Source organism: Onychostoma macrolepis, chromosome 07 (genome assembly GCF_012432095.1).
Source record: "Onychostoma macrolepis isolate SWU-2019 chromosome 07, ASM1243209v1, whole genome shotgun sequence".
Taxonomy (NCBI): domain Eukaryota; kingdom Metazoa; phylum Chordata; class Actinopteri; order Cypriniformes; family Cyprinidae; genus Onychostoma; species Onychostoma macrolepis.
The window spans coordinates 36,289,844-36,308,329 of NC_081161.1; the positions used below are offsets into that span (position 1 = coordinate 36,289,844).

Sequence of the window (18,486 nt, forward strand, 5' to 3'; positions counted from 1 at the left end):
TTGAAAATCTGTGATGCTTGCCAATGCATAACTTGCCACCACAATGCTAGCGTGTAAGTATGTAACAAAACTAAACAAAAAAAAGAAACCGAAACAAACAAAAACAGCGAAAACAAAACCAATACAAACCAAAACTGAAAACTAAAAACTAAACAAAAAACAACAGAACAAAACTCAAACAAAAACCTTAAAGAATAAAAACAACCTAAAAAAAAAAAAATAAATAGCAAAAACAACACGAAAGACAACAAAGAAAAGAAAAGAAAAGGCAAAATGGTTTTGAGAGGAATGTGGTGGGAGAAGGATGGAAAACACATTCAAACAGAGCAGCAGGGGTTTTCCAGCAGGATTTTCCAGCTCATGTCTCCCTCTCTCACTCGTCTACAGAAATAGAGCATCTGATTTCAACCTATCCCTGTGCTTAAAATTAAAGGAGGCAGTTCTTATCCACAAAGCATCAAGCTTTCTCATCCAACAGCTCTCTATTCAATCTGTGGAGGGCAGCGATACTGAGATGTTTCTGAGAGTTTGCACAGAAGTTCTCAGAAGCATCTTACATGCCGCATAATCTCACTCTTCCTTCCAGCTCTGAATCCAGCTCGTCTCATGACTTTTTCATGGGATGCAACGTGTCACATAAAATAAGCCTCAAAGGGGAAGATTACTCTACGTGCAGGAGTGTGTAGAATGTATACTTGCATTTCTAAGTGTGTGTGGGTGTGTGTAAGCTCAGATATGTCGTGTTCTCCACACTTCTCCATTACCACTGAAGCTGTTGCCAGCTCTGTTTTGGGCTCGAAGGATGTCTGACATTGACTCTGACGTGAACCTGATCTCTCCCCCCCAGCTCTCTCCAGCAAGTGAGAGAGAACCGGGCACAGTGGCGGCACGAAAGAGGCTGGCTGCCTTTTATTGTGAACACTGGGGCTGTTTATACTGAGAGATGCCTGTGTGGCCTTTATTAAAGTAGATGGGGCATTCTGCTTGCATGCCTTTGTGTGTGTGTGTGCGTGTGTGTGTCTTTACCACATGGCTAAAGGGCACTGCCAGTGCTTTAATATCATATTGCCTTGTACAATGTAGGAGTGATGGACAGCCAGCAGAGGAAGTGAATAGATTTCACAATTGCTCTCCACTGAGTCGCACTTCCATTCTCAGTAAAGCCTGGTGCCTTATTCTTGCATTACAAAAGCAATATCGGCCAGCAAAAAGGACACGGCTTTATCGGAACAAAACAAGAGCAAAATCTTCTGTTCCTGAATAACCGTAGCTAGGGTACAAAATTAACTTTTTTTTTTTTTTTTGCTACACCTGCCAATAGTGGGTGACTTGAGAAAGTTTACTAGCCATAAATATTTCTTACCTGCCATGAAGATGTATTCTGCACTAGATTTTATTGAAAAATACACTACTGTTCAAAAAGAGAGAAAATAAAATAAATTAATATTCTTATTCTGCAGAGATAGTGACATTAAAGACTTACATTGTTTCTATTTCACATAAATGCTTTAAAACTTTCTATTCATCAAAGAATCCTAAAAAAATGTATCATGGTTTCTACGGTTTTCTTAGAAAGAGTGTAAGTGTCTTCTTTCAAATACTTTACAGACCCCAAACCTTTGAATGGTAGTATAAATGGGATGAAATGGGATTTATATAGTTGATTTCATTCTTCATATTTTCTTTTGGATGTCTTCCTAATAAAGTTCCAGCCAACTGTTATATTTATTTGTCAAAGCCAGCCCTTCTTCTCACAGTCCAAACCCTAACCTGTTGGTCTAACTCCCAACATGTGAGAAAAGTTCTAAACCCCTAAAAACTAACTATAACTGAATTCTAAACGTTCTTGTAAACATCTGTCATTCACTATGGATGTCTCCTTTATAAGCTTTTAAACAGTAAGCTTATATTTGGCCTTCCTGGTCTTGTTTAATAAAAACAGCACCTGCCAGATATCTGATCACTAATTCTAGAGCAGCATTTACAGAGTCTATTACAGAGCTCAAATCTCAGACCACATCAAAACCCCCACTCACCAGAGCCCTGTGGTACTCACAAAACTCTGTGTGCCACTAATAACTGGAATAAAACCTGTGGGACAAGGGTGAAACTTTGCATTCCAGAATATGAATAGCAATTAAATTAAATATATAACTGATAAAGGAAGAAATAATAAATACAAAAAAAATTATATTATTAATTGGTTGGGTCTTTGGGTCTCAGTGATTTCACTTAATGTAGTGAAAAATGCATTTCTATGGAGGGGAAACACACAGACACTCATTTAAATACACCGCAAGAATTATTTCCATTAAGCAAAACAGTATTTCTTAACAACAAGTGAGCAATTAAGTATTGCTGCCATCATTAAACTTCATAAAGCGTATCAATCAAATGGAGCGCAACAGAGAAAGAGAACACACTGTTCAGAACTATATTCTATGTAAATAAACTTTTTTGCAACTTTATACTTTGAAACATTTTTGCAACTAGGTATAGCAAACAATATAGACAAACTGAACACGTGAATGAGCGCATTGCATTCAAAGAGAAAAATTCCATTATATTAATGGATTATCAAAATAGTTTGTTATAGCCCTAAATTAGAATGACCAGAAATGCTCATTATTAATAAGTCAAGCAAATTCAGCATTTCTGGGATGCCTTGAAACTAGATGTCTATAATTATCTTCAATTTCTGGACTCGGGAGGTTTCTCTGCTGAAGAAACCAGGCTGCTGTCCACACCGGGCTTCATGCCTAGCTAGCTGTCCATCAGCTTTACCAGACAGACCATGCTGGCTGACCAGCTCCACCAGCTATGTTTTTCTGGTGGCAATGCACTGGACCAGCATTGAAATTCATACTGCTCTGATCAGGGCAAATCCAGAAAATTTCCGTCTGCCTGAGGAACGCAAGCTTTTCACTCTACCATCTGTCTGGACACAGTTTTCTGTTGTGTGTATTTGTGTGTGTGTCAGAAACTACTGACCTTGTTGGCGTGCACTCTGCAGTCATTGATAAAGACGCTGGCTGTTCCTTTTGTGGACCAGTGCAGTTTTGACAGGCCTGGCTGGATTTTCCTATCCAGGAACCGAATTCTCTCAGAAAAGAGACCCAGCTCATCTGCATTTAGAGCCTTAATGATTCTAATTGAGAGTGAACACAAACATATAAGGTTAGGTTCACTGTTGTTATTTTTTCCAATTTTCATTTTAGGTCTTCCAGGTATTGACAAATTTCTATCACAGCATTTTTCAAAAACAAGCAAGGCCATTTTAAAAGCATAACAGAACAAGAGGGTGGTAAAAATGGATTAACAAGTCTTAGTGGATGTGCTTTGCCATTTGGGGCAAGTGGCCTGTTTAGCTTGTGTTGGGTTTAAGTGTTTGTTTCCAGCTGGCATGTGTAGAATGCATTAAATGTGGTAACAATACTGACAGAGATGACTCACTCTGTCCCTCTGAGAGTTACAATGAGTCCTCCAGTCTGAAGAGCGTGTGTGTGTGTGTGTGTGTGTATGCACTTATGTGAGAGAAGAGGAGGTTATTATTCACTACAGAATGAGGGACATAAGTGTGAATTGTTTTGTTCAGTGGAAGTGTGTGTGTGTGTGTGTGTGTGTGTGTGTGTGTGTGTGTGTGTGTGTGTGTGTGTGCATTTAATTCAAGTGCTTTTCTCCAGATTGGATGTGCTAAAGTCTTGAATGGAGATGTGTATATTGAGGCAGATGGAATGTAAATACTCAGTTTGCACTGAAGTGCAAGTGTGTGTAGGCCGAAGAGGTGAAGAGTAATATCAATGCATATTAAAGATGTGAAGTTACCTGACAAGTATACCGTTTAAATATGTATGTGACTGGTAAGTATGCATCCGTGTGTGAAAGTGCACTTGTTTTTTTGTACTTTTTGTACAAGCAAGTTGTGGAAAATTTCCTCACAAATATATTACATCTAACTTCTTAGTTTAGGTTTCAATTTATAAAAAAAAAGTTTTCTAAACTTGATACACACATAAGATATAATAGAACAGAATATACAAAAAATGAAAATGTAAATGTCTGGAAGGCATAGAGATAGGATGTGGCACTTTCCATAAAGTACAAAATTGGGACAGAAAACTTTTATTTTATTTTTTTGCTTTTAAAACACAGTGAAAGGAGGTGCATAACCATGAGAGAATGTTCCGTATCAACTGCTTTTATGAGCTGTTTTAATTATTTTTAATATTGTTTGCAAATACAACTTAAAGCCTAATTTCTAATTATTTTCAAGCAATAAACACCAAATACATCACACCTAAATAGATATAATATAAAATACAATAATAAAATTAAATAAAAATTTGGCATTTGTGGAAAATACCATTTTTTTTATTTTTATTATTATTAAAAAAAGAATGTTTTATGAAGAATAAACATGTATAGTATGGGATGTCCGAAAAGTCAGTCGCTGTCAGCCATACCAACCTGTTATAGTCTCTAACAACTAGGAGGACATTCTCTCTCAGGTTGTGGAGTTCCTCTCTGCGCTGATACACCTCTGTGACATAGTGAGGGATCTCAAAGAGCAGTCGGTCCCAGTAATGAATCTCATTAAACATCTTCAACAGGTTCCTGAACACATAAACACAGTTACACGTTCAAAGTCTGTGCATTTGTGCTCACACTAGAATATTCATCATGTATAAAACATCTTTAGTAATGGTCATATATTATGACTACAGAGCATAAAAGATTTAAGATCAGTCCAACCACAAATAATTTAATTATTTGAAAGGGTTTGAATGGGTTGCTTAAGGACAATAATTAACAGCATTCAAAAAGTAAGTCTAACAGAATATTCAGTGTAGCATAGGATTTAATCCATTGCGATCAATTGTATTATTATTATTATTTAATATTATTTATTTCCCTCAGCAGAAGTGGATGTTCTATGATATTTGTATACTGTCCTCTACATTAAAGGCAGGGTAAGCGATTTTTCAAAAACGTTATAGAAAACTGAGTCGGGGCCGAGTACCAAAACAAACTTGTAGCCAATCAGCAGTAAGGGGCATGTCTATTCATGATATGGAGGAGAGAGCGTTCAGTGAACAGCCGAGCCGAGCGACAGAAAGATAGAGATAGCGGATAAAAAACAAAAGAGGAAAACGTCTGAGGAACGATAAGGCAAGAAGTAGGTCCCATGTAAATATCGGATCAGCTTTCCAGCACTGGAGAGAACTCAGGGAGCGGAAGGCGAGGTTGCTTTGTTTCTTCTCGATAGGCGAGTAACACCGTGTCAGTGCCTATTTGAAAATGTGCTTCGCCGATTTCGGAGACGTGAGCTCCACACGATCACCGGGCACTCAGTGCTCATGTATCCCGAAGAGAGGAGCATAACCTCGGCTAGTCCTTCTGACATTTGCCGCTGGCTCTGATGTCTCTGTAGTGGTTAAACATAAGATATAATTCGTTTTGGGTAAATCTAACAGGTAACCTTTGGTCTTTATTCTATTGTTCTATTAATATGTTAAAATGAAAATGAAAACAGGCAATGTTTGATATAATATTTTGTTTCATTGTAATGTATGTACGTTCCCTGAACTACATTTCTGCGGCTATTGATATGTAAATGAAAACGAAAAGAGGTAGTGGTGTTTGATATATTTCCTCTGTAAATACAGTGAGGAAGATTGCAGCAGCCAAGGAGTGCAGACTGACGTTATCAAGTATACTGCTCTTTGCAGAAATTCCGGACTTGCATCGTTTCGTTCGCAGGAGTTCACATTCCCGAGTCTTAAAATGTCCAAAGTCCGAAATGTGCATACATGGTATTGAGAAACGAGCACAGACCTAACGTTACGTCACCAGACTATGGTCTAATCTTCTACTTTAGACCGCGATAGAAACGCAGACAGCAAAAGGTCTGGGGGGGAAAAAGTTCCTGGGACATATTGTTCCAGGTAATTTCGGTGGAAAAGGGCTTATGTTTCACAGAACTAATCGTTGCCTGGGTTGCATAGGCTATGTGGCTACGTATATGTGGAGCGGATCTATCAAAATAGGGGTGAGACCCTTTTGGGGTAGGGGCGTGTTTGTTTTGGTGATTTCAAATATCAACATTGGCTACCAGAAATCGCTTACCCTGCCTTTAAAGCTAAAAAAGTAATGTTTTTCTGATGAAAAATTCCAAAAACAAATATATTTTTTTATAGCGTGCAGTGCACTGAATCTTATTAAACCATAAAACCATGGACAAAAACATCCCTGGTCAGTAACATAGGCACGTCTAATTATACTGACAATCACAGTGAGCACAGAGGTACTGGAGGGCCTGTATGCATGTGTGTTTGTGTAATCACGTACTTGTTAAAGTTGATGTCCAGCGGGCCTGTCTTCCCTTTACAGCGGATCATGAGTGGCTGGTTGAGACTGCTGAGACACTCTCTGTTCAGACTCTGACTCCAGTCTGTGAAGATCCTCCTCACCTTCTCATCCAGAGTCTGACACAGCTTAGCATAATTCACATGCACTTCCTCTCCACTGCTGACGTGTGGCAGGAAATGAGCGCGCCGGAGAACCTAGACAACACATGTGCGAAAAACCCATACAAACAGATGGGAAGAGCTCAGAGAGAATGCAGAGCCTTCTGTGAACACACATCTCATCACTTACAAACAAACAACGTCTTGAAATCTTACCGACTCACACATGCAAGGTCACAAACAATCAAAACAACCGTCAGAGCACAGCTAAGCTAAACAAACCAGAGGTAAACATAAAAACAAATGAAGGCTAAACTTCGCTCATGTTAGGAATGTCTCAGGCTATGCAGTAACTATGTAAACATTCTACAACATCTAATCAGACCATCATTAAGCTCTGGTTTCCGTCTCCCTTTTGTTTCTCTGTGGGCGTTTTTGGGATCAATTGTGGGGAAATGCAACATAATCATATCTGTGTCCAATTAAAGCTTATGTCTGCTCTTAATTGCCTTCTTAAAGAAAGCGGAAAATGAATTTAAACACAATGGAGAAGGCAAATGTGCTTTGTAAGCAAACTGAAGAATGAGAGAAAGATGAGAAGCAAAAGAAAGAGAAAGCATGAGAGAAAAATAGAGAGGAAGTTTGAGTGAAATGGAAAGTGACAAAAAAAACGAGAGACCGAGTATGTGGCGGCACAGCTGGCTTTAATAGCATTAGGGCCTGTGTGGCTGGATGCTGGCTGGGCTTCAGGGCCTCTGCTGGGGCCCCTCACTGGCCACTGACACAAGGCTCTGAGCTCAACACAGAGAAGAGCTCATCAATGGAGTTAAGCTATCTTGTGACACCTTCCAAATTTACCCTGATGGAGGTTTTGGGTTGGAATCTGATTCATTTGTCCATAAAACCCAACAAAGTTCACCTACTGTACAAAGGGTGAGGAAAAAAAGGGTAGTGCAGAAAAAAAATGCCTAGTGCATGCTGGGATTGGACTGATTAGTCACTATGTGGTCTCATAACGCACATCCAGTTCGTGCATCTTTCAGGAACCTGTGATGATTTGATTTGACTGTGGGCATTTTCACATGACATACTAACATAACATCAGGTTGATTTTAGTCTGTTTGACATCTTTATTATGAAAGGGAAACTGGGAAGTCTGGGTGAATTGGTTCTGATTCAGCAATTCCATTCTTTTTTTTTTTTTTTTGAGGAAGCCCATTTTATTACACTGATCTCACAAAACCTTAAAGGATTAGTTCCCTCCAGAATTAAAATTTTCTGATAATTTCCTCACCTTCATGTCATCCAAGATGTTCATGTCTTTCTTTCTGCAGTCATAAAGAAATTAAGGTTTTTGAGGAAAACATTTCAGAATTGTTTTCCATATAGTGGGCTTCAATGGGGACCAACAGGTTGGAGGTCAAAATTGCAGTTTCAGTGCAGCTTCAAAAGGCTCTACACGTTCCCAGCCGAATAAGGGTCTTGTCTTTATTTGTATTTTTTAACCACAAATGCTTGTCTTGCACTAGCTCTGCAATGTGCGTCCACGGTTTCCTGCATTGCATAGTCAAGTTGGAAAGGTCACACGTGATGTAGGCAGAAGCATCAACCCAGTGTTTACAAATGTAGAGAAGGAGGATTGTTCAAAAGTTGTTGTATGTTGAATGACACACATTTATGTCTCTGTATCAGTTTATTGCTTAAAATGGTCCGTTTGTGTGTGTATCCTGGATGTTTAAATCTTTTGAAAACAAAAAGATTTCTTCCACTAGGAAAAAACATGACCTTTCCAATGTGATTACATAATGGGTAAAATCATGTTAACGCATTTCAGAGCTAGTGCAAGACAAGCACTTGTAGTTAAAAAGTATATACTTTTTTATTTTTTAGAAAATGGCCGTTTCGCAAGACAAGACCCTTATTCCTCGGCTGAGATCGTAGAGTAGGGCTGCACGATATATCGCATGTGATATTTAATGCGCATCTTGTCAGTAAAGCTGGTTCTGTAATCAGCGGTAATTTCCATCACGTGCGTGATTTCACATGGAGCAGCATTTACTACACAGAGCCTTTGTTCACTGCCAAGCTGCGCAAATCCACGTTCATTACTTTAAAGCTGCAATAAAATTGCAATTCAGACCTTTAACCCATTGGTCCCTGTTGAAGTCCACTATATGGAGAAAAATCCTGGAATGTTTTCCTCAAAAACCTTTTCAACTGAAGAAAGAAAGACTTGAACATCTTGGATGAAATGGGGGTGAGGACATTTTAATTCTGGAGTGAACTAATCCTTTAAGTGCTTGGTTTATTTTAAGTCAAATACAAAGAAAATTATGTCATTGAGTCATTTTAGTTTGAGATACGTGAAATAAGTTTAAATACCAAAATAAGTTAAAGGGGTGGTTGATTGCGATTTCACTTTTTTAACGTTAGTTAGTGTGCAATGTTGCTGTTTGAGCATAAACAATATCTGCAAAGTTACGAAGCTGAAAGTTCAGTGCAAACGGAGATATCGTCTTTTAAAATTCTGGCAGTTTAATGCCTACAAAAACAACTGGTAAGGGACTACAACGAGTTATTTCCCGGGTCCGTTACGTCAAGAACCCAAAATTTTACATAAACCCCGCCCCCGGGAACATGTATCGAAGAGGGCGAGGCCATGCTGCGCTGCTTTAGAGAAGAGGAAGAGAAAACTACGGGTGCACGTAAAAATCTATTCATATTCTAGATTCGCGATTCTGTCATGGATTCACAAGTTTCAAAATGTTCTAACAGCAGTTCTTAACACTGTTGCTCGCGTCGCATTCCTCTGCACATGCTCTGCATCTCTCTCTCATTCAGATCATCAGCTCAGTGAATACACTTATTTTCACATACTGTAGCTATGAGAAGCGTTATACATGGACGCGTGTGCGGTTGCCATACTGTATTAAAGCTTTAATCAGAATAAAACCATATATTAAAAGCTAAAACAAGCAGTAGCATTTACAAATAACAGCGTATCTAAAAGTATGAGACAACAACAAACAAAAAACTTAGGCCTACCATTAAAAGCCGTGCTTGCACAGGTTCTGCAGGATCCTCTTCACTAATATTCTCTGGGTCTCAATCGGGCTCAAACTGATAAGCAATAGATGACGCCATTGTTTACAATACAACCGGAGCACATGCCGCTGAGCTGAGGGGCGGGACGTTCAGACGTGCTCTAATGGCGGCTTAGCCAATCACAACACACTAGGCCAGCTAACCAATCAGAGCCCATCGTGTAGGGAGGGGCTTCATAAAAGCAGGAAATGATCAGCACGTTTAGAGGAGAAGGGACAGAGCGGTGTGGAAAAATAATGCGTTTTTTAACAAACGAAGCATTAACACATGTTAGACTGCACCCCATAAACACAATCAAGCCTAGAAAAAAAACAGTCAACCACCCCTTTAAATAAGTTGAATTACTAAAATTACTAAAACTGAAATAAAAATTAAAGCTATCACATAAAATTATTAAAATGTAAAAATTTAATGTTCTGAATTCACCAGTACAGAAAACACTGTGACAGTATTTTTGCATTGTCGGAATTTCATTAAAATTATTGTGTACTGGTATTGGATAAAAAAAAAAAAAAGGGAAAAAAAAGTAACCAGCTCTGAATCAAAGAGAGTTCTTGATTCACAACCCTGATCTTATAGTTTTTTTAGTTTTTTTTTTGTTTTTATGTTAACCTCTCTTTATTGTTAATATCACCTCCATGGGTCTTTCTATCCGTGATCGGAGTGCTCGGGTCCAATGCCCCTGTCCTGCGTGTCGAGGCATCTGAGCAGGAGTGAGAGATGACAGCCTGCACATCACCAAATTGATATCACTCAGCTCAGCACTAAGCAATGCGTATACATCCACCGTCTTTCTGTCAATGGTCCGCTTGATAGCCTAAGAAAGATATAAAAGAGAAACACTCAGGAAATGTGGTAATTTGTGGTAAAATTACTGTAATACACAGCCTCTTATGGCTTGCCTCTTTATGTGAATGAACACTATCAGAAACCACAACCTAACAAATTACTGCTATGATCGTTATGTTAACTAGTTGTCTTTATACTGTTTCCCAATGCCTTGTTATTCTATAAATTATTTGATTTGATTTTTTATATTAAATGACATTTATTTTATATTTTAGTTTGTTTCACCTTCACTAGCACCTTTTTGTTTTCGACTTTTTATTATTCATTCTTATGCTTTAGCTGTAATGCATGTAAAATAGTCTAGCCAATGCAGCACTTCGAAATTTGAAATTGAAAAGCTGAATGACAGAATGAAAAGAACGAGGAGAAAAAAAACTGAATAAGACTGAAGGGGAAGGCAAAAGCCAGGAGAGATGACTGTGATTAACGAGGTAAACACATCTTAATGACAACAACTAAAGAGACTGGTGACACAGGTGAGAGAGCAGTGGGCTTATATGTGTGCGTGAGGTCCTGCTACTGAGTAAATGAGAGTGAAAAGGAAGTGACATCAGAAGTCTGTGTGTGGTCTGTTCTGCCGGAGCCATTTGTATTCACTGTATTTGCTAAGAAGAGTAGCAGTCTGACAGAGTGCAAGGTTTTAAAGGCAGTGATAAAGTGTGTGTGAATTGAAGGCTAAGTGTGTGTGAGAAAGACCTCTCGTCCAGATAGGTGCTGAAACACGTCAAGCAGCTGTACTCCTTCCTCCACACAGTTCACAGTCTCAAAAGTCGAAGTGATCAAATTCTGCATCATCACCTCCAGATCTTTCACTTTACCACGGAACCTAAACACACACACACACACACGGATAAACAAGAGGCACAAAACAACAAAGAAGTGGGCAGAGCTGTACAGCACGTTCCAAACACAAATCAGTGCCCTCTATTCAAAGGCAGAGTCCAGCACACACACACTCTCGGCCATAAATGGAGGCTGATATTGATTTGGGTGCTCTCAATATGCTGAGACACTATGAAACACCTGCCCCAGACACAAGCACAGCTGTTTGTCTTGGCAACAACATCCTAACCCTATGACCCGCCTCGGCCCCAATCCATCATGGCCATCAGATGCACACGCTCGCTCACACACTGCTCCCTTTCCCAAGGTCCGTCAGTGCCTGGGGCGGGGGTACGAGGGGATAATGGTCTCTGGAGGCTGATGGGCAGCCCAGGTTCCGTCACACAGACGGTCATGATGGTATTCAGATAAGCAGCCAAACTGCCTGCTGTCACAAACAGTTGTGAATGACAATAGGGGCAAGCTGGGCTCAGACAGAAAGGCAAAGTGATCTTCTCCACGCTGCACATACATTTAGGCAGAATATTCATGAAAAATATCTATATGATCCGAATATGCAGGTCATTATATGCATATTTATGAAGATATGCTAAAACGAGATGTATGGAAATTCCCAACAGGCCAGCAGGCCAATAAGCAGCCGAGAATGACAAACATTTATAAATATACATGAGAACCAGAAGGACTGACTGCCTCATAGACAGGCTGGCAGAAAGACAGACACACAATTTGATGCATTTTGCGTGTCACTACACAACAAAACTAGATCGCTCGCATTATAGTCAATGGAGCCGTCTACAGTGAAAGCGCCAGATTTGGCATCTTCATTTTACAAATACCACAGGAACTCAAGCTTATTTTTCTTATCCGTATGAAGATCCATTTTATATATACTTTTAAAATCACTGAACAATAATCTGGGGTTAGTAATTTTTTTATGAAAGAAATTAAGAAACTTTTATTCAGAAAAGCTTAAAATGTTCAAAAGGGACAGTAAAGACTTTTACATATTTTAAAATGAATGCTGTTCTTTTGGGCTTAAATTACATTTTAAAATATATTTAAAAGGAAAAGGGTTATTGTTTTTTTTTTATAATATTTCACGATATAATTTTTTACTGTATTTTTGATTAAATAAATGCAGCCTTGGTGAGGATAAATGAATTCTTTCAAACTTTTGAATGTACTGTATGTAATGTATTTAATATTACTTAAATTGGTATATTTGTATTTATATATTAAATTCTTATATTATAAAATTATATGTTATCCTAAAAATGCTCATGCATAACATATTTTTATACCAATGGCTCATTTGTTAAAAATGTAAGTAGGCTTTTATTATTAACTGAATGCATTTTCGATTTAATCTTGATGAAGTCTAACCTAAAGTTCACACCTGACTAGTCTCTGGTTAGTGAACATTCAGAGATGATGTGCAGCTTCCGGCAAATGCAACACTGGTCGCTTCCAGTGTAGACATCGTGTTGGACATATGGACAGACTGTAGCTCCTTTAACAATCAAAGCCAGCTATTTCACAGTACCTCTCTTTTTCTCTGTGCCCTGATCAATTTACAAACACTTCACCTGCTGTAGTCCTCATGCCAAGAGGGATTTCTGACATCCAGGATGTCCTTAACAGAGCGCAGGACCTGCAGGCTGTTGTCAAAGGTTGCCTCTATGTACAGCAGTCTCTGAGTGACCTCTGACCCCTGACGTCCTGCAAAGCATGGCAACGGTACTCGCACCCCTCTTCCCAGCGAGCAAACTGCTGCTGACACTCACACACCTGAAATAAAGAGAATGTGTTAGAGAAAGAAACCTATGCAATTCTTTTTTTTTTTAATTGGATTTTTTTTTCTTATTAAAAAAATGTAAGAATCAATATTCAAAAATGAAAATATATATAATAGATATTCAATATAAAAGTACAACAGTCTGAAAGCATTTATTGCAGAAAAAAAAAAAGAATGAAACAAAATAGCTCATAAAATTCAGTTTGACCTCCTATGCTTGATATAAAACAATTTCTGAAGGCTAAGCATCTCTTCTCACTAACCATTTGTTGAAAGAGAAAAAGAGTTTCAAGCCCTATTTGTGGAAAGTACCAAGAGTATGAGGAACTAGTAGGAGCGCACAGCAAAAAATGTGCATGAATAAATATAAAAATGACAAGTGATATAAAAAACAGCTCTCAGCAAGGACAGGAGTCCTGGGAAATGTGAGAAATGAAAGCAATAAAGACACACAGAGATGTGAATTATTGAGAAATCTGAGAGGATATTCTCTGGATGTGTGCTTGAGAAAGTAGCCTCGTGTAAAAATTCTGCATGCATTTGGAAAATGTAGAGTTTGTGAGTGTGTGTTTGTTTGCAACATTTTGTAGTGTTTGCTCACCTCTATCAGATCTTTGCATCTCCGCACGAAGGAATCCACCAGAGCAAATATGGTAATCTGGTCAAGCGACCACCCTTCGGAAGAGTATCTAAGAAGACAAAGACAAAGAGTTCAAGAAAAACAGAAAGTGTGAAGTTCATACATCTCCATCCTCATTTTTGTTTCTACAGAGCAGGACTTTAAGGGAAAGCAGAGAAAAATGGAGAAGTCTGCTGTGTCACTACTCCCTTGCTAAAGGTTTTCACATTTCACACGAGCAAAACAAAACAACGGCGGTGGCTGGCTGCCATCCAGAGCAGAGAGGGATCAGGTCAGAAGTGATCTGTCATAGGCATAATTGCATCCGCCAAAGTTCCATATCAGCCGGCCTGGCGTTCCTCAGATTGCTTTTCACACCTCATTCTTCTACTGATGGAAAGGTAATCCTCACAGCCGCTCACAGACAAACACCTTTAGTGGGGCAGAGAGGAAGCCAGGGTCACAGGGAGGGGAAAAGAGAGGAAGCGCAAGAGCGATATATAGAAGAAGAGAGTAAGACTTCAGCGGGATGACTCTGTTACCAGATAGGCGTGATAGTACATGTAAATTGAGTGATTTAGTCAAAGGGACAGACCAAATCCATGGCCTTGTTCTGAGGGATTGCTATCTTGGAAATAAGAACTCTGTCAGACTGGTCCTCATATGAAACCAGACCCCTTAACTGGCCGTTTCTGTCTTTCATTCTCGGTTTCCTCACAGTTCAAAGCTGATGTCAAGATACAATGGGACATTGATCATTTAGAACGATCCGCTTGCCAGCGTTTTGCGATTTCTTTTAATGTGCGGCCCCTATATCAGGATGTGTGGGGTAATAACAGGCCACCAAGATAAGATCTAGGAATGTCTCCACCCAAAAAACACAAATTCCCTTTTCATCTTTCATGCTACTTTGATTTATGCAAAGAAAAAATTGTAATATTTATTATTAAAGAGAAAAATAACTGCCGCCTGGCGCAACGACTAAATTGCGATTTTCGCCTTGCACGGAGATCATAGTCGCCAGAGCGGAGGATGAGAGCTTAAATTGAAATGCAGCCCGAGCTTTAATGACTGAGATTCAAAAACACATTGAAATGACGGTGAGCCGCGCACCAGCAATCAGTTCTCCTGAATCATTTACAGGACCGCCCGGCACGAGCATCTCCACTTCGTCTTTTAAATCCTTAATCACCAGTTAGCCCATGTTATTTCGGAAGGAACGGAGCTGCGCCATGCTGCTCAGTTCACTGCAAAACATTTAATATCACCATGAATTGTGGTCAGTTTGACAGCTATGCCCTTTAACCACGGGGATAAACAGCCAATATGAATGTTTTGGCATGTGAAAAAGCGTAAATCCGTCCAAATTGGTGTCTAATTAAAGAGGGGCTTATACGGGGAGTAATAATGCTCCAGTAAACGGCTGTCATGCAAAAGAAAGGAAGGAAGAGGGCTGGGGGAGGACAACTTTTGTACAACTAAAAGAGGGATTGGGAGGAAGGATAATAGACAAAACGAGATGAACACGGTTGTTTTGGGAAAGAGAGAGAGAGAGACAGAGTAAGTGATTATGAGAGAGACATGATCCAGTGGTGTAGGTCTCAGAGAAGGTCGTCATTGGGCCCAAAGTGATGAATGCACTGTCTAAACACACAGGAGGACACAGAGGTGAATGTCAGACATAGGCAGTAACACAGATTACAGACGATAAGCTATCTTTATGTTTATTCTCTTACACGCTCTCTGGCTCCAGGGTCACATCCCTTTGAACGAGTTACTGCATACCATGAACCATGATAAAACGCTATTACAACATCCAGCAAGGTTAGAGATGTTGATTTAAACAGAGTATGAGAGAGAGTGGATCAGACTAAGAAGTTAAGTACTTATGGAAAATAAATGAGTGAAATGCAAACAACTGACTGCATTTTCACATAAACAGACAAAATATTAATTAAAATGAGATAAGTGTTTACAAGAAGTCTCCTCCATTATTGGTCCTAACCATACAATACAGAAGGGAGATGGGTGACAACTGTGTTTGGGGCAGTTTAAATTCAATTTAATAAGATTCTCTCTCAGTCTGAAGGGGGAAAAGAGGGAGTTTCATAAAAATATTTTTGGATGTCCAATATTTTTCTACTTCTGTCTGAATTTTTTATGCCTATGAATTCAAAGTAACACCCATTTTATCTTTAAGTTGTTAGGTTAAAAGTGAACATAAATGAAAACGCTCTCACTGGTAGCTGTCATACAAGATTTCATCATAGCTGTGATGTCAGTGGCAATTTTAACATTAGGAAATGCTATAAAATCAAAAGTGTATGATGAAATTGAGAATTTGATCTGTAAAATGAAATATGTAATAAACATCTAGTGTTAAAGTTAACAGTCACACACACACACACACACACACACAATGTAACAAAATGGCAAAGCAGCAAACCGGTGTGACTCATTGACCAGTAGAAATAGTTCTGTTCTCATGCACACAAACATAATCTTCATATCTTTCTTTCAAAGCACGACTCCCTGAACACTTAGTGGCAGTGGTACCATGGCAATGTTTCCAACCATGACAGATATTTTATGAGGTCATCTGTGTTTCAGAAGGTCTGAAAGGATTTAAGCTCAATCAATATACAGAAGAATAACCAGGCTGACCACAAGGGTTACGATTCATACGGGGACAGGGTGCCCTACTCCTTCCTTACTGAGCAACCTTTAAAGGTACCGTCTGAAAAAATCTGACATGATTGACTCATAATTCAATAAATAAGAATTCAATAAAAAAATAATTAAAAAGAGGGAGTTAAAGGAAAATAGAGTGGTGGAGAGAAAGAGCACTTGAATGAAAGGATAAAGGCAAAGAGAAGACAATGAAATAGTTTGATATTTTATTGATTTTATTACTATTTCATTAATTTAGTTCAAGTTCTCAGTTTTGTTTCATTTCAGTATCAACTTTGTATCTTGGCAAATCTGAGCACACAGTTGTGATACTGTTGAGATCTCTTCTGAAATTTGGAAACATGTAACATTACTTCTTGAGGAAAGATTCCATTTGCTTTCCATTAAAGGGGTGGTTTACTGCGATTTCACTTTTTTTATTTTAAATAGTGTGTAATGTTGCTGTTGGTGCATGAACAGTATCTGCAAAGTTGCTGCGCTGAAAGTTCAACGTAAGCGGAGATATCATCTTTTAAAAATCAGGAAGTTTAATGCCTACAAAAACGACTCATATGGGACTACAACGAGATACTTCCCGGGTTGCATACGTAAAAAACCCATAAATTTGCATCAACCCCTCCCTCCGGAACATGCAAAAGAGGGGGCAAGGCCATGTTCTGCGGCTTTGTCGAAGAGGAAGAGTTATAGTGGAGAGTTGTAGCCATGCCGTCGAAACGGTGTTATTTTCACCCAGCTGTCAGGTCTTCTGTGTTCGGGCTTCCAACGAATGCTGTAGTTCGTCAACAATGGTTAAAATTTATGTTTGATTATGTTCCTGACAATTACAATCCTAATTTAGCTCTCTGTGCTGCACATTTTACGGAAGACAGCTTCCAGAATCTACACGAGTTCAATGCCGGATTCACACAGAAACTATTACTAAAACATGGAGCAGTTCCAACTTTAAAACCAGAGGCAGCAGTTGTTGGGCCACAACCTGTAAGTAAGATTTCATAATTTTAAATGTATTTGCATGTATAATTTCAGACGTAATGTTTTAGTTTTATCAAGGACGTAAACAAATGCCAACGCTGGCTTTAGTAGCCAGTTAGTTAAATGCTATTTCGTGTGTCTATGACAAACGCGTACAAACATTTTGGACCCGAATTTGTAATTATGTACTAATTTTGTAAATGTATTTTCCATGTATACTTTATGACGTAATTTTTCGATTTGATCAAGAACGTAAACACAAGCCAACGCTGTTTGGTTATAGTAGCCAGTTAGTTCGATGCTATTTTGTGTGTATAAGACAAACGTGTACGAACTTCAAAAAATTATATGTAATCACAACAGCAAACTTCCATTCAGAAACGTTTTGTAAGAGCCGTGCTTGCGGAAGTTCTGCTTGACTCTCTTCATTACCGCTTTCTGGGTCTGATTCTGGCTCAAACTGATACGGCAATATTGACACCATTATTTACATTTGACCGGAGCACATGCAACTGTCGCCCGTGAAGGTAATGGGCATGAAGTTTCCGGACAATGTGCAGTACGCAGTTTAGCCAATCACAACACACTGGCCCAACTAACCAATCTGAGCCCATTGCCTGTTTCTGAGGGAGTGGTTTCATAGAATCAGGAAGTCAACCGGTCATTCAAATGACAGAGGAGAAAGCGGAAATATATGAAAAATAAGGCGTTTTTTAACAAACGAAACACGAAGACATGTTATATTGCACCCCATAAACACAATCAAGCAAAGAAAAAAAGCAGTAAACCACCCCTTTAAATCTCATTATCGTCCAGGAACATCACTTGAGATATTATAGAGATGTCATTTGTTATTTTCTTTCATATGAGAGTGAAAGTGAAAAAAGAGGTGTAGAAGAGAGTGTTCAAGGCAAAAAAAGAGATTGAATGATAAAGTGAGTGAAAAAGAAAAAAAAAGAGAGAGAAAAAGAGAGGCCACCAGGAGGACAGAGGATAAAGGCCATGCTGCAGCTAACACCACATTAATCATGTCACAACACACACATATATAAACATACACATGCACCATGAGGTTGAGCAAACCAGCTTACGTGATCCCTACTTATACATATGATGCCAGTAAAATAGCTCTGGAGAAAAAC

At 38.9% G+C, this 18,486-nt stretch overlaps 1 protein-coding gene across 1 annotated transcript in view; it reads right to left on the bottom strand.

The window, feature by feature from the left end:
* dnah2 (dynein, axonemal, heavy chain 2) overlaps nucleotides 1-18,486 on the bottom strand; it is a 135,366-nt gene that overhangs the window by 91,379 nt on the left and 25,501 nt on the right. Inside the window, 8 exon segments of the mRNA XM_058781820.1 lie at nucleotides 2,992-3,148; nucleotides 4,468-4,614; nucleotides 6,349-6,563; nucleotides 10,207-10,389; nucleotides 11,118-11,247; nucleotides 12,854-13,007; nucleotides 13,010-13,055; nucleotides 13,664-13,751. Coding sequence (XP_058637803.1) covers nucleotides 2,992-3,148; nucleotides 4,468-4,614; nucleotides 6,349-6,563; nucleotides 10,207-10,389; nucleotides 11,118-11,247; nucleotides 12,854-13,007; nucleotides 13,010-13,055; nucleotides 13,664-13,751 — 1,120 coding nt within the window.